Source organism: Bubalus kerabau, chromosome 9 (assembly GCF_029407905.1).
Source record: "Bubalus kerabau isolate K-KA32 ecotype Philippines breed swamp buffalo chromosome 9, PCC_UOA_SB_1v2, whole genome shotgun sequence".
Classification (NCBI taxonomy): Eukaryota; Metazoa; Chordata; class Mammalia; order Artiodactyla; family Bovidae; genus Bubalus; species Bubalus kerabau.
The window spans coordinates 97,612,055-97,626,183 of record NC_073632.1 but is presented as its reverse complement, the minus strand read 5'-3'; the positions used below and the strand labels follow the sequence as shown (position 1 = coordinate 97,626,183).

The 14,129-nt window shown below is 40.3% G+C and overlaps 1 protein-coding gene across 16 annotated transcripts in view; it reads left to right on the top strand.

Annotated features, from left to right (window-relative positions):
- The window catches only part of SYNE1 (spectrin repeat containing nuclear envelope protein 1), a 495,794-nt gene that overhangs the window by 226,954 nt on the left and 254,711 nt on the right, over window positions 1-14,129 (top strand). For all 16 annotated transcript variants that reach the window (XM_055536003.1, XM_055535999.1, XM_055535996.1 and 13 more), the window contains 5 exons: window positions 3,556-3,847; window positions 4,887-5,059; window positions 7,334-7,643; window positions 10,012-10,176; window positions 12,699-13,055. In XM_055536003.1, the coding sequence (XP_055391978.1) occupies window positions 3,556-3,847; window positions 4,887-5,059; window positions 7,334-7,643; window positions 10,012-10,176; window positions 12,699-13,055 (1,297 nt within the window). The remainder of the gene's footprint in view (window positions 1-3,555; window positions 3,848-4,886; window positions 5,060-7,333; window positions 7,644-10,011; window positions 10,177-12,698; window positions 13,056-14,129) is intronic.

Here is a 14,129-nt window from a genome sequence, read left to right as displayed (position 1 = left end):
TACATTTTCCTCCCAGAGGTTATTATAAGGATATAAGGTGATTATAAAATACCCTTCATTTACAAAATAACACTATAGACCCCAATTTCCATATATTTCTCACACACTTCAGCCTCCAGGATTATTTCCAATCCACCATATCCTCATAATATTGTTAGTAAAGCAAAAGGTATTGTCATGAAGTCTGACTGCCCTAAAGATTCATTTTCTTCACTGCAGTATTTGTCTTCTCATTGTTTGTTAATTGAGCAAATGTTTCCGGCTCAGGCAGTTCTCTGGCCTGTGCTTTGGACTCCACTTTCATGGCTTTGCTCCCTCAATTCACACTACATCACTGGCATTTTCAGTTGCTTCATTGAAATTGTTGCACTGGAAGATAGAACACTTTTCACTAGGGGAGGGAAGCTTGGCCCAAAACTCTGTCTGACTGTTGCTTTGGTCCTACCTCTGTGAACCTTTTGGAGAAGGCGATGGCACCCCACTCCAGTACTCTTGCCTGGAAAATCCCATGGATGGAGGAGCCTGGTAGGCTTCAGTCCATGGGGTCGCTAAGAGTTGGACACGACTGAGCGACTTCACTTTTACTTTTCACTTTCACTTTTCACTTTCATGCATTGGAGAAGGAAATGGCAACCCACTCCAGTGTTCTTGCCTGGAGAATCCCAGGGATGGCAGAGCTTGGTGGGCTGCCATCTATGGGGTCGCACAGAGTTGGACATGACTGAAGTGACTTAGCAGCAGCTGTGAACCTTTACCATGGGGCAAACACGTTGTTGATTTTGTTACTGAATTCAGGTTAAGCTGCTCATACTCAAGAATCTAAGAATGAGAGACAAGTGTTGAATAAAAGGAAAGATGACTTTATTGAGGCACCTGGAAATTCTGGCAAGAAGATGGACTCATGTCCCAAAGAACCAATCCCCACTGCTGATCAGAGAACAGATTTTAAAGGAAAACTTGAAGGGTGGGCAGGCAGAGACTACAAGCAGAACAAAACAGTTAGCTTTGAGAATCATCTTGAAACTGGTCATTTAGTGGTCTGGTCAGCATCACCTTGATTGTTTTAAGCACAGTTAATCTTCAGTTCTAAGGTCAGTTTGTTATCAGTACCTTGAAGTCAGTTCTTGGAATTGTGCAAGCCACATATTCAGTATTGCTCAAGATAGAGCATCTTATGTCATAACTACAGTCTGGTCATCATGTGCTGTGCTTAGTTGCTCAGTCGTGTGCAACTCTGTGACCCCATGGACTGTAGCCCACCAGGCTCCTCTGTCCATGGGGATTCTCTAGGCAAGAATACTGGAGTGGGTTGCCATTTTCTTCTCCAGGGAATCTTCCCACTGCAGAGATCAAACCCAGGTTTCCTGCACTGCAGGAGGATTCTTTCCATCTTAGCCACCATGGAGGCCCAGAAATACTGGATTGGGTAGCCTATTCCTTTGCCAGGGGAATTTCCCAGCCCAGGAAGCGAACTGGGGTCTCCTGCATCGCAGGCAGATTCTTTAACAGCTGAGCTACCCGGGCAGCTAGCTTTTCCCCTCTGGTGGCCATTTTAGTGTCTGCAAAACAACTCAAGAATGTGAATCAGACTTTGTTATTTATATCCTTCAGGGAGAAGCTAAAGATTTTGTGACTGTGTTGTCCTAATTGTTAACCGTTTGAACCTGCTTTTTTGTGACTCAGGGGAGACCTGGGAGACTACAGCTTTTCTACAAACAAGAGACAAGGGACACAGAAGGGCTTTGGTATCTGGGAAGGCCTCACAGAGTCCTGCTCAATTTCAATTTTTTATAAATTGAACCCAATAGTGATTCAATTATAAATTGAAACTCACCCCAACCCAATGGTGAATTTAAATCTTGACTCTTGTCTAGGTACAATATAACACGGCCAGACCTATTTCTCTCCTCCTTTTAAACATTTGATATTCTTCTTGAGCTATTACTCTGATATTCCAGGACCAGATGCTTGGACACTAGGTGTATTTGCTCCCATCTGCTTTCCACCTGGCAGCTTCTCTAGACAATCCTAATGTGCTCCACTGGTATCCCAGCTTCTCCAGCTGAGTCACCTGACTTCTTTCACTTGCTGGCCACTTGCTCTTCCCAGTCCTTTGGATTTTTTTTTCATCATAATATTCTGCAAGTACTTTGCATATCTTAGGGGAATGCCCTGTATTTTTAAAAAGAACCTCAGACTTAAGAATCACTGATTTTTATTGTCTATTAAGCAGTTCTTCTTGTGGTAACATGTGATATATGTCCTCTTGAATTATTATTTAACTAAAGTCATTGTTTAAACCATCTTCATGTCTTACCTTCATGTCTCATACAGATTACAAGTATCAGTTCAGTTCAGTCACTTAATTGTGTCTCTTTGCAACCCATGAACTGCAGCATGCCAGGCTTCCCTGTCCATCACCAACTCCCGGAGCTTACTCAAACTAGGGTCCACTGAGTCAGTGATGCCATCCAACCATCTCATCCTATGTTGTCCCCTTCTCCTCCCACCTCCAATTTTTCCCAGTATTACAAGTATAAGAGATGTACTTTAAAGTATATGTAATGTTGTCTAAGTCTTATATATCTCATTGAAGCACACAGGATTCTGTTCAGATAATTGCTGCTCAAGCAAAAGAAAAAGACGAGGTAGGAGATGGGCTTCCTGTCCTTTTTCTGACATTCACAACAGCTTGTGTGACAGCATCAACAGTCTCCCTTCTGATATCCCAGGCATTTCCTGAGAGATATGCTGATTCAGAAATCTGTAAAACAGCATAAAGCCGACCTAGCCATAGAAGATCATGTTTTCCCTTGACTTAATTAACATAACCTCAAACTGAGATGAGCGGAGTTCCCAAGATACAACAAAGAAACCCATAAGTATTCATAAGATGGCCTTTTGAAAGAAGCTTTCTTTGGCACTTTATCTCTGCCAAACATTGTGCTGGATGCTGGGGATATGAGATGAATGTAATTACCGTGGCTTCTAGAAGGTGAAAGCCTTGTGGATGGAGACAGACAGGGTGTATGAGGTGAGAGAAAGGCGGAAAGAGGGCACCAGAAGGGGAGTCAGCATCATGCTTCCTGGGGATGTAAGCCCTGCACTGAGATTTGAAGGGCCTCTTAGAAAAGAAATTGAAGAGTGGTTATGAAGGAGGAGTCTTCGTGTGTATACAGCAGGGTGGAGTGCTTAGGGAATTTCAGGGAGCTGTTTATGATTAGAGCATTAACTAGGAATGAAGAAAAGTCAGAGATCAGCCCAGAGAGACAGGCCTGGGACATTTCCTGAAGTGAATCCCTGACAATACACAGGGCTGGGATCCAGGCATAGATAGCACAGACTGAATGAGATCCCTCTATGGGAAGTGACTGCATTCAGATAAACCACAGAGAGCCAGGTAGCCAGCCCTCTGAGGGCGCCCAGCACCATCACTGAAAGGCATGTCAGCTGTGTGCTCTGGTCTGGTGGCTGCTCCAATGTCAACAATCACGTGTCACTCCCCTGTGCTCCTGACAGTCAGAATTCATTTTTTTTTTCCCCTGTTTTCTTTAGAGAGTCTCTGGACAAGCTGTCCCAGAGAGGGCAGCTTCTCAGTGAAGAAGGCCACGGTGCTGGGAAAGAAAGCCGCCTGTGTTCCCAGCTCCTCACGAGCTATCAGAACTTACTCCGGATGACCAAGGAGAAGCTCCGGAGCTGCCAGGTGGCCCTGCAGGAGCATGAGGCCCTGGAGGAGGCGCTGCAGAGCATGTGGTCCTGGGTGAAGGACATGCAGGACAGACTGGCCAGTGCAGAGAGCACTGTGGGGAGCAAAGACGCCTTGGAGAGACGGCTGTTACAAGTGCAGGTACGTGGGGCGCCAGCCTGAGGCCTTCCGAAGACTGTTGGATTAGACTCACAGGTGTTTGGGGTGTCCCTGGTGGCTCAGACTGTAGAGAATCTGCCTGCAATGCAATAGACCTGGATTTAACCCCTGGGTGGAGAAGATCCCCTGGAGAAGGGAATGGCTACCCACTCCAGTAGTTTTGTCTGGGAAATCCCATGGATAGAGGAGCCTGGTGGGCTACAGTCTGTAGGGTCACAAAGAGTCGGACATGACTGAGTAATTAACAGACACACACACACACAAACACACACACACACACACACATGCATACACACAGGTGTTTGAGTTAGGTCCTCATCATTCAACTGTGAGCCTCCTCAGGATTACGTGGGCAAAATGAAGAAAATGGGCAAAAAAAGGATTTGGAGGGATTGTTTTTCTCTTCTGTCAAGGAATATTTTTGTTCTAATAGCTTTGAAATTATTTTTTTTTTAATTTTAGTAAACATTTTTAGCAAACATTATGAATGCACCATGCAAGTTGATTGGAATATAGAGACCAAAATTAGTTCTTGTTTTCCAGAAGTTCCCAGTTAGTGGAAGAGATCAACCTGTAAATTATTACTTTCAGTACAGCCTGTATGGAGGGGCCCTGATGAAGTACGGAGAAGGCCACAGACTAGCCTGCAGTCCGTGAAGTTTCCTTTGAAAGGCAGAAATTACCCAGGCAATAGAAATAGGGATCTATCAAGTTTTGGACAAGAGTGTCTTCGTTTTCAAAATGACTTCTCTTTATTCTGGTGCAAAATTCAATAAAGTTCCACTTCTAGGCTTGTGGTCCAGAGTTTTCCAGGAACTTAAATCAGAGTTGGTCTCTGACTTCCAGACTCCCGGACTTCTAATATTTAAGTAAGGTGTTATAGGGCCATAGGGTCCAGAGTTTGATATTGTTGTTGTTGTTCCATTTTAAGGTAAGGTATGCCTTAGCTTGATTCTCATGGGAAACAACACATCAGAAGGTTTAGTAATCCTGTTGATGATTATTCATTCTTCCTTCACAGGAAATTCTCCTGATGAAAGGTGAAGGGGAAGTTAAATTGAACATGGCCATTGGCAAAGGGGAACAGGCCTTGAGAAGTAGCAACAAGGAGGGTCAGAAGGTGATCCAGACTCAGCTACAGACCCTTAAAGATGTGTGGGCTAACATCATGGGCTCCTCCGTCCATGCCCAGAGGTACAGAGCCCATTTTTAGTGTGTCTTTGCCTGAGTCAAACCCAGTGACTTAGTAAAATGATGGAGTAGTGCTGAAGGTATCCTGTAAGAGAGTTACCAAGCATGTTATTTTAGATAGTTGTATGAATGCTTGTCTCTGCCTGATTGAATTTTCTAAAACTGCAATGGCTGGTTTTGTTTGCTTGCTTGCCTTGTGTATGTGTGTGTGTGTGTGTGTGTGTGTGTAATATTTACATCTCCCATAACATCTCTCATGGAATCTGGCACACATGGGCTTAATCAGATACCACCTCTAAATTCATCAAAGAAAGAATATGTCTTTAATAACTTTAACAACTTTAATAACTTTTTGCTTTTTAAGGAAAGTTAAGTCATTGGCAGCTTTTGAGCTTACATACAAATCTTTTTCTCAATCGAAGTAATATCCCTAACAGTGGGCTTACAGAGATGTTGGGAGAGTATGTGATCACCCCACTCTATCCTGACATTTAGAGTAAGGCCAGGGGAACCAACCTCCTGCTATGTGTGAACACCTTCACATGAGCAACAACCAGACCACATGACCCCATTGCATCAGACGCTGATGAGAAAACAGAGAAGATTCTAATTGTTACACAAGGTTTTGTTGTTGTGTTATATTTATGATTCAAAGACTTTCATCTTCCTCCCTCTTCTCAGAGGATCTACAAATAATCTGACTGGCTGGTTGGACAAATGACTTTCAGTCAGTATTATACTAACACACATTCCAGAAGTCACATTCTAAAGGTTATATGTACTGTTCAATTGCGGAAGAAGTGTGTGCTCAAAATGATCTTCATAAATAGATGAACAGAAGATTAGAGCTCATCGCAAAACAAAATAACACTCCAGATACTCACTGCAGTGTAAACAGTGAACCACGGTGACAGCTAAAAATGTGCTTTGTTTATTTTGCATATGGAGGGTAGGTGGTAACTCCACAGAGTCAGCAGGATTTTGAATCTTCATCACAACTCATAATGGTCAGCAAAGGAAAAAAAAAAATCAGATTCCATAGTTCTATCATTCTATAGATCAGACTGCTGGGGCATGAACTAAACTCCCCAATGCTTGGTAACAGGCCAACTTCATAAAAGTGAATAGCAATACAGGTGAATATTTTCCGGATGTTAGAATAAGATGTTAAATACAGGAAGCGGATTTAAATCCTTGATTCTTCTCTTTCAGCAAGGAATTAACTTTGGAAACTGCATTTTGAGCAGTAGCGGTGCTCAAATTATTGTGCTAAAATAATGAAACAAAGTAGTTTTTGCTCTCTCAGTGCTCAAAAGCTAGGGTAGGATATATTCCAAAAAAAAAATAAAACAACCAAGCCTCTGACTCAGATTGTGTTCCTAAGATGCTGTGGACTGTGGAAAAGAGTAGGGCTTGGATGGCTTCTGGAGAAGTGAGATGGATTTGGACTCTCCAGAAAATTATTTGCAGAAAGAATAGGGCTTTAAGGCATATATGATAAGGTATATATTGGTGCAAAGGGGAAATTTTGAGCAAAAGAAACAATTTGGAAGTACATTCACCGCAGATATAATTTCAGTGTCATAGAATTATATGCAAGGGAGAGTGGGAGGGGTCACTGAAGATGAGTTAGAATAGTTTGTAAAGCTAAATGTTGGAGGTATTTTAAAAATGCCAGTCTAGAGAGCCTTTTAGTTGACTATTGGGAGAGCTATTGACTTGACTATTAACTTAGGCGACTATATTTCTAATACTATTAGCACACTGAGCCTTCATCCCTTCACACATTCAACACAGAAGCACTAAACATTATATATTATATCTGCAAGTGAAAAAATCAATCTAATTATGTCATTTACGCAAAAGAATACTTTACATTTTGAATTCCATTATCTTTAATAGGATAAACCAAATCCAAGAAAATACAGAATTAATGTATATGAAATAAAATTTAACTGGTGCCCCCTGGCTGATGTTTTGACAATGTAACATGTATATGTGTCTATTCATTTAGGGCAATTAGCATCTGGAAGACAAATCTCCAGATGCATATGCGACTAAGACATCTTCAAATTTGGGGATAAATTTATTTTTATTTGGAAGAAGCTGTGTTGTAGGTCAGAAGAGTAATGTTTTCCCCTTCACTTGAAGACACTGTTTTCATCACTCACAATACCATTCAGTAAAAGAGCTTACATGGGTGCAATGCCCTCAGGGTTGGTTTTTAGTAGAGATGTGATGATAACTTACTTTTGTAATATGTGACATTGATTCTAGCACTTTAGAATCTGTGATTAGCCAGTGGAATGACTATCTAGAGTGGAAAAACCAGTTGGAGCAGTGGATGGAATCGGTGGATCAAAAAGTAGAACATCCCTTGCAACCACAGCCTGGTCTGAAAGAGAAGTTTTCCCTCCTGGATCACTTTCAGTCCGTTGTATCGGAGGCGGAAGACCACGCTGGAGCCCTGCAGCGACTCACAGCAAAGGCCAGGGAGCTCTACCAGAAGACTGAGGATGAGGCTCTCACGGATACGGCTCAAGAGGAACTGAAAACACAGTTTAATGACATACTGACCGTTTCCAAGGTTAGTGCTTGATAGCAAAGGAAAAACGTCAAGGTTCAGGTAAAGAACACACTGTAGGTTAAATTATAGGGGAATTGGTGTGGAGGTTGCGAGGGAGGGGATATATATATAAAATATATATATTATGTATATATGTACACGTTATGTGTATATATGTATATATATACATATATATACAGCTTATTCGCTTTGTTGTATAGCAGAAACCAACATAACATTGTAAAGCCATTATCCTCCAATTAAAAATTTTAAAACTAGAAATAAAAAATGAAACTATATCTTTAGGGAACAGGTATATTACATAAAGGGTCATTTCTCACCAATGGATGCCCATGAATTTTTCTCTCTATGCAATTTTGGGATTATTGTTTATTTGTTTTTTATCCTTCTCCACTCAGAATGTTAATCAACCCATTTCTTTTCTTTGTAAGACTCTCTGAGACTCAGTTGTCAGTTTCGAGTTCTTTTGCTTTTGCTGCCACTTATATTTGTTATGTTAGGTGCAAGTCTATTTACCTCCCAGATTTAAGTCATGTACCAAGTATTCTATTTCTCATTTTAGTAAAACCCTCATTTTTCTGTTCTCCAAGAAATTGGCTCCTTCGTGTAATATGAAGATTTTCTCTCAATTCTATCTCTGAATCATTACTTTCCTCCATGACTTTTCTATGGCATATATGTGAGAATGTTAAAGAAAATAAGGGAGAAGGTTTTTTCCTTCTCTTGGCTTCCTTTAGGGAACTCTTGTATTATTAGTACTACAGTTTTTAACATATGTGTTCAGTTCAGCCGCTCAGTCGTGTCCGACTCTCTGCGACCCCATGAATCGCAGCACTCCAGGCCTCCCTGTCCATCACCAACTCCCGGAGTTCACCCAGACTCACGTCCATCGAGTCAGTCATGCCATCCAGCCATCTCATCCTCTGTCGTCCCCTTCTCCTCCCTCCTGCCCCCAATCCCTCCCAGCATCAGAGTCTTTTCCAATGAGTCAACTCTTCACATGAGGTGGCCAAAGCACTGGAGTTTCAGCTTCAGCATCATTCCTTCCAAAGAAATCCCAGGGCTGATCTCCTTCAGAATGGACTGGTTGGATCTCCTTGCAGTCCAAGGGACTCTCAAGAGTCTTCTCCAACACCACAGTTTAAAAACATCAATTCTTCGGTCCTCAGCTTTCTTCACAGTCCAACTCTCACATCCATACATGAACACTGGAAAAACCATAGCCTTGACTAGACGGACCTTTGTTAGCAAAGTAATATCTCTGCTTTTGAATATGCTATCTAGGTTGGTCATAACTTTCCATCCAAGGAGTAAGCGTCTTTTAATTTCATGGCTGCAATCACCATCTGCAGTGATTTTGGAGCCCCCCAAAATAAAGTCTGACACTGTTTCCACTATTTCCCCATCTATTTCCCATGAAGTGATGGGACCAGGTGCTATGATCTTCGTTTTCTGAATGTTGAGCTTTAAGCCAACTTTTTCACTCTCTTCTTTCACTCTCGTCAAGAGACTTTTTAATTCCTCTTCACTTTCTGCCATAAGGGTGGTGTCATCTGCATATCTGAGGTTATTGATATTTCTCCCAGCAATCTTGATTCCAGCTTGTGCTTCTTCCAGCCCAGAGTTTCTCATGATGTACTCTGCATATAAGTTAAATAAGCAGGGTGACAATATACAGCCTTGACGTACTCTTTTTCCTATTTGGAACCAATCTGTTGTTCCATGTCCAGTTCCAACTGTTGCTTCCTGACCTGCATATAGGTTTCTCAAGAGGCAGGTCAGTTGTTAGTTTATCTTAATTTTTATTTTGGTAATGATTAAGAGCTATGACTTCAGTTAAAAAGACCTACAAATTTGAATTCTGGCTTTGAGGCTTTTTTGGATGTATGACTTTGGGCATGTTACTTAACTTCTGTAACCTCTAAAGTTCCTTTCTCATAATACAGTTAAATAGTATTATCTACATCACATAGCTGTTATGAGGATTAAATGAGCAAATTTATTTTAAGTGCTGAGCAGAATACTGTACACAAAAGCAACACAAATAATTTCTTGAACAATAAGAACAGTTATAATAATAGTAATAATTAAGTAGATTATTAGTGAGGGATGTTAGTCAACATTCATTAAGCATAGATTTTTATTCTAAGCTAGACCAAGTAAAACTTAAAGGAAAATGATTGCTTCTTCACAGTCTTTCAGTAGAATTAAGATTCGATTTTTTTCATTTTGAGATATTAGACATAGAGAAAATTCAAAAATAAGAAAAGAATCTTTTAAGATCATTAAGACACCTGCTGCCTTGTCTGAATAATGATTCGGGTTCTGAATAATGATTACTGTTAAAGTACTCTTCTTTCTCTACCAGGAGAAAATGAAGAAAGTAGAAGAGATTGTGAAAGACCATCTCATGTATTTAGACGCAGTCCAAGAATTCACGGATTGGCTCCATTCAGCAAAGGAAGAACTTCATCGGTGGTCAGATATGTCAGGAGATTCACCAGCCACCCAGAAAAAATTATCTAAAATTAAGGTCAGAAAATAGACGGATGGTATAACTGCATTGGTTCTTGGGTATCACATTTCTGTGATGAAGATTCTGTGGATAAGATTATTTAAAATATTTTCTTCCTGTTTTCTATTTGTTGGCATTTATTACCTTGTACCTCAAGAATCAAAAATATAGATAGGAGAAAAAAGGAAATTCAAAACATAGTACACTTGTGAGGAAAATGGACCACTGTCCATGGATGCTTCTGTGTGCAAATGTGCTTATTATTACTGTAACATCAAGGCCTACAAAATATGCACCAGATTGGTGGGCTGACAAAACCAGATACTATTTTCTAGCACGGTGGAAGAAAAGTTTATAAAGTAACTTGGTTAAAAGTATTTGAATAATTCACTTGTTTTATTCTGCTTTCTTAGCCAACAGTATGACAACATAGTAGAAAACAGTAATTTTAAGGGCATTAAAATAGGTTCCTGTTTATAAGGTCTACTTTAAAAAAAAAAAAAGAAGTTCACATATTTGAGGGAGCTGGAACAAGTATATTTCTATTTACTTGAATATTAAATTGCATTAATTTCCTCTATGTGGAAGTAATAGATTTTAATCTGAGAACCAGGAAATGGTGATATTTTCAATTGTTTAATTGTACATGAGGAAACATTGAAATACATAGTATAAATGTGGTCAGGAATAGAAGACTGGGATTGTGTTCTGACACCTGGAAATCAGAACATAAAAATACTCGTTGATGACAGCAACAATAACTACATTTTGAAAGTTTACTCTTAAATGTTCAGAAAGTATTATCTTATTTAAATCTTACTACAACTGCACAGGTTTTAAATGAGATAACCACAGAAAGCCACTTCTAAAATTCTTATTACCTGTGTGATTCCATAAAATGCTTTGCTATATTCTTCACTAATATTTTGATTTGTTCCTCCTTTTATTCACCCATTCATCCATTTATTCAATGAAGGTTGTACAGCCCTCAAGGAACTTGACGTGTGGGAGGGAATGAGGATGCACAAACTGATGCTTATAAAATCATACAGCAAATCTAACCCTAGCTCACGAGTTCAGGCTCTAGAATCGGACCCTGACACTACACCTTATCCCTACTGCTTTTCTTAGGGCAAGTTACTTGATGTCCTCAAGCCTCAACCTCTTTCTTCATCGGTAAAAATCAGAGTAACAATAGTACCTGCCTCACAGAGTCATTTTGAGGACTAAATTAGATCTTGTGCCTAAAGCATTTTAGCAGTCCAGGAGCTAAGTCATGAATTTGTATTAAAATTAACAAAAATAATGGATACATAAATATATAAACATCAGAATAGATTCTGTAGAGAAATCTATTCTTAGCAAGAAATACCACTATTTTACCTAATTAGCAATACATGTTTATCTTGTTATCTTTTGGGGTATTTGTGTGCTAAAAGTTGCAGTTAAATTGTTGAATTTCTAGTGAGGTTCTCAAAAGTAAGAAGAATAGTAAAAATGAATGCTGTGTAAAGGTTGTTTTGAGCTTTCAGCTTAAGTATGTCTGTGAATGATTTATTTTAGTTACTATAAAAATATTTCGTTAACATGCTGAAAGTGAAAGTAAAAGTGAAAGTAAAAGTGAAAGTCGCTCTGCTGCTGCTGCTGCTGCTGCTAAGTCACTTCAGTCGTGTCTGACTCTGTGCGACCCCGTAGACAGCAGCCCACCAGGCTCCCCCGTCCCTGGGATTCTCCAGGCAAGAACTGGAGTGGGAAAGTCGCTCAGCTGTGTCCAATTCTTTGGGACCCCATGGACTATACAGTTAATGGAAATCTCCAGGCCAGAAAATTGGAGTGGGTAGCTGTTTGCTTCTCCAGGGGATCTTCCCAACCCAGGGATCGAACCAAGGTGTCCTGGATTGCAGGCGGATTCTTTACCAACTGAGCTATCAGGGAAACCTGCATACTGAACTATTTCATACTTAAAATATGTCATATGAAAATATTAACATACTGAAGTATTTGAAATTGAGGAGGGCTTATTCTTTTGTTGGATGAGTTAGCTTGATTCCTAGTGGAAGAGAAGTGTCGTTTAAGCTACCACCTCGGGGAAGAAGATGGAAATGGGGTAGAGACAAGAGCAGAGGACAGAACAAGAACAAGAACAAGAACAAGGACAATCCTTGTTCACTTGTCTTGATGTCAACTTAGGGAAAAATAAGATTCACTCATTTATCTGAGTAATACACCACAGGCAAACATTCAAATCACTATCAAAATAGTTTCACATATTCCAACAATGCTGGATTTCAGGGTTCCCCTTTAGTCTGTTTCAGGATGTTGCAGATTCCTCAATTTACTTCACCACAAACCTTGACGCTCACAATGATAATTTTCTACTATAATAACTTAGGAGGGGGCGGATGAATTGAATCCGGTTCCTTGTGGCACACTTGCTAAAACTTCCTAGCAGGACAGGGTCCCCCTCTGTACACATTTGGAAACTTGAAGGCCAAGTGACTCAGAGCCTCCTCGGTTGCCATGGTGATATTCCATTACAGGAGCTGATGGATTCCAGAGAGATTGGTGCAAGCCGCCTAAGCAGAGTGGAGTCTCTGGCCCCTGCCGTGAAACGGAACACGACTGCCAGTGGCTGTGAGCTCTTGGACACGGAGATGCAGGCCCTGCGTGCGGACTGGAAGCAGTGGGAAGACAGCGTTTTCCAAACGCAGACCAGCTTGGAGAACCTGGTTAGCCAAATGGCCCTTTCGGAGCAGGAGTTCTCAGGCCAAGTGGCTCAGCTGGAGCAGGCCCTTGAACAGTTCAGTGCCCTCCTGACAAGCTGGACTCAGCAGTTAGCCCTCCTGGAAGGCAAGAACACAGATAAGGAGCTGGTGGAATGCTGGCAGAAGGGCCGGGTAAGTTGGCTTCCTGTGTCTGCTGGGGGGTTATGCTAAAATGTTTGTTTGCCTTTCTTTATTGCTAAACAACAACAACAACAAAAAATTCCTTGCTAACTAAAAACATGCAACATTCATACTTGGAAAAATAAGTATGAATCTAATTAAATTTGTAAAGCTGCTCCATTTCCTTTTTTCATAAGTCAAAGTACTGTAAAAATATAGACATAAGGGAGAAAGAGGCTTTCTTTCTTTTTACCATAAGAAGCGTTTATTGATAGTAGGAATATTTTACTTTCATTCTTATGATGTAAGAGTTTGTAATGTTGTTTTCAGCTACTCAGTCTGAAAACAGTGGCCTGTGGGTAGAGGCATAAATAGACAGAGAGTCAGAGCTGTTTTCCTGCCAGGGAATTATTTCCAACAATTAAATGATTGAATTCATAGCTTTGAAAGAAATGTTTGGTAATCTCCTAAAGCACAGCTAATAGTTTTCACCCTGATTAGCTCTCCTGTGTGTGGATTTGACAGCTGTGTTTGAATTAATCCGTTAACAGAACTCCTAGTCATGCTCGCCAGTTGCCTTGTGGACTTTTTTTTTTAACTAATAGCCGCCCTTTCAGAATGTGAGGAAGGAAAGCATAAAAGGAAGAGTGAAAAACGGGCAGAAGCTTGAAATCTTCTTTCTTTCTTTTACTGTTAAATAATATCTCAGAAAGCCTTTCGATATGTGCAGTTTTAGAGTGCTCTGAATCATGGATGTCCTTAAAAGGAAGTTTAGTAAACTTCTCTGTTTCTATTTATGTTATTCATTTCAAAATATCTCCAGCCAGTAAGAAAGTCTTGCAGTATTTCCAACACTGTCTTAAGTCAAGTATCTGAAACAAATATAGCACCCACAAAATAAAACTTCATAATCATCTCTTATACTATTTAATTTATAATGTTTCTAGGATTTTGTTTTCTCGAGTTTCCTATCCTTTAGGCTTAAGCTCTAGAATAAAGCACAGAAAGTTCTGTAAAACAGGGAGAAGGAAGTCAGTACTTGTCTTATGTGGTCAATATTATTCACTCTGGTATAAAAAAATGAAT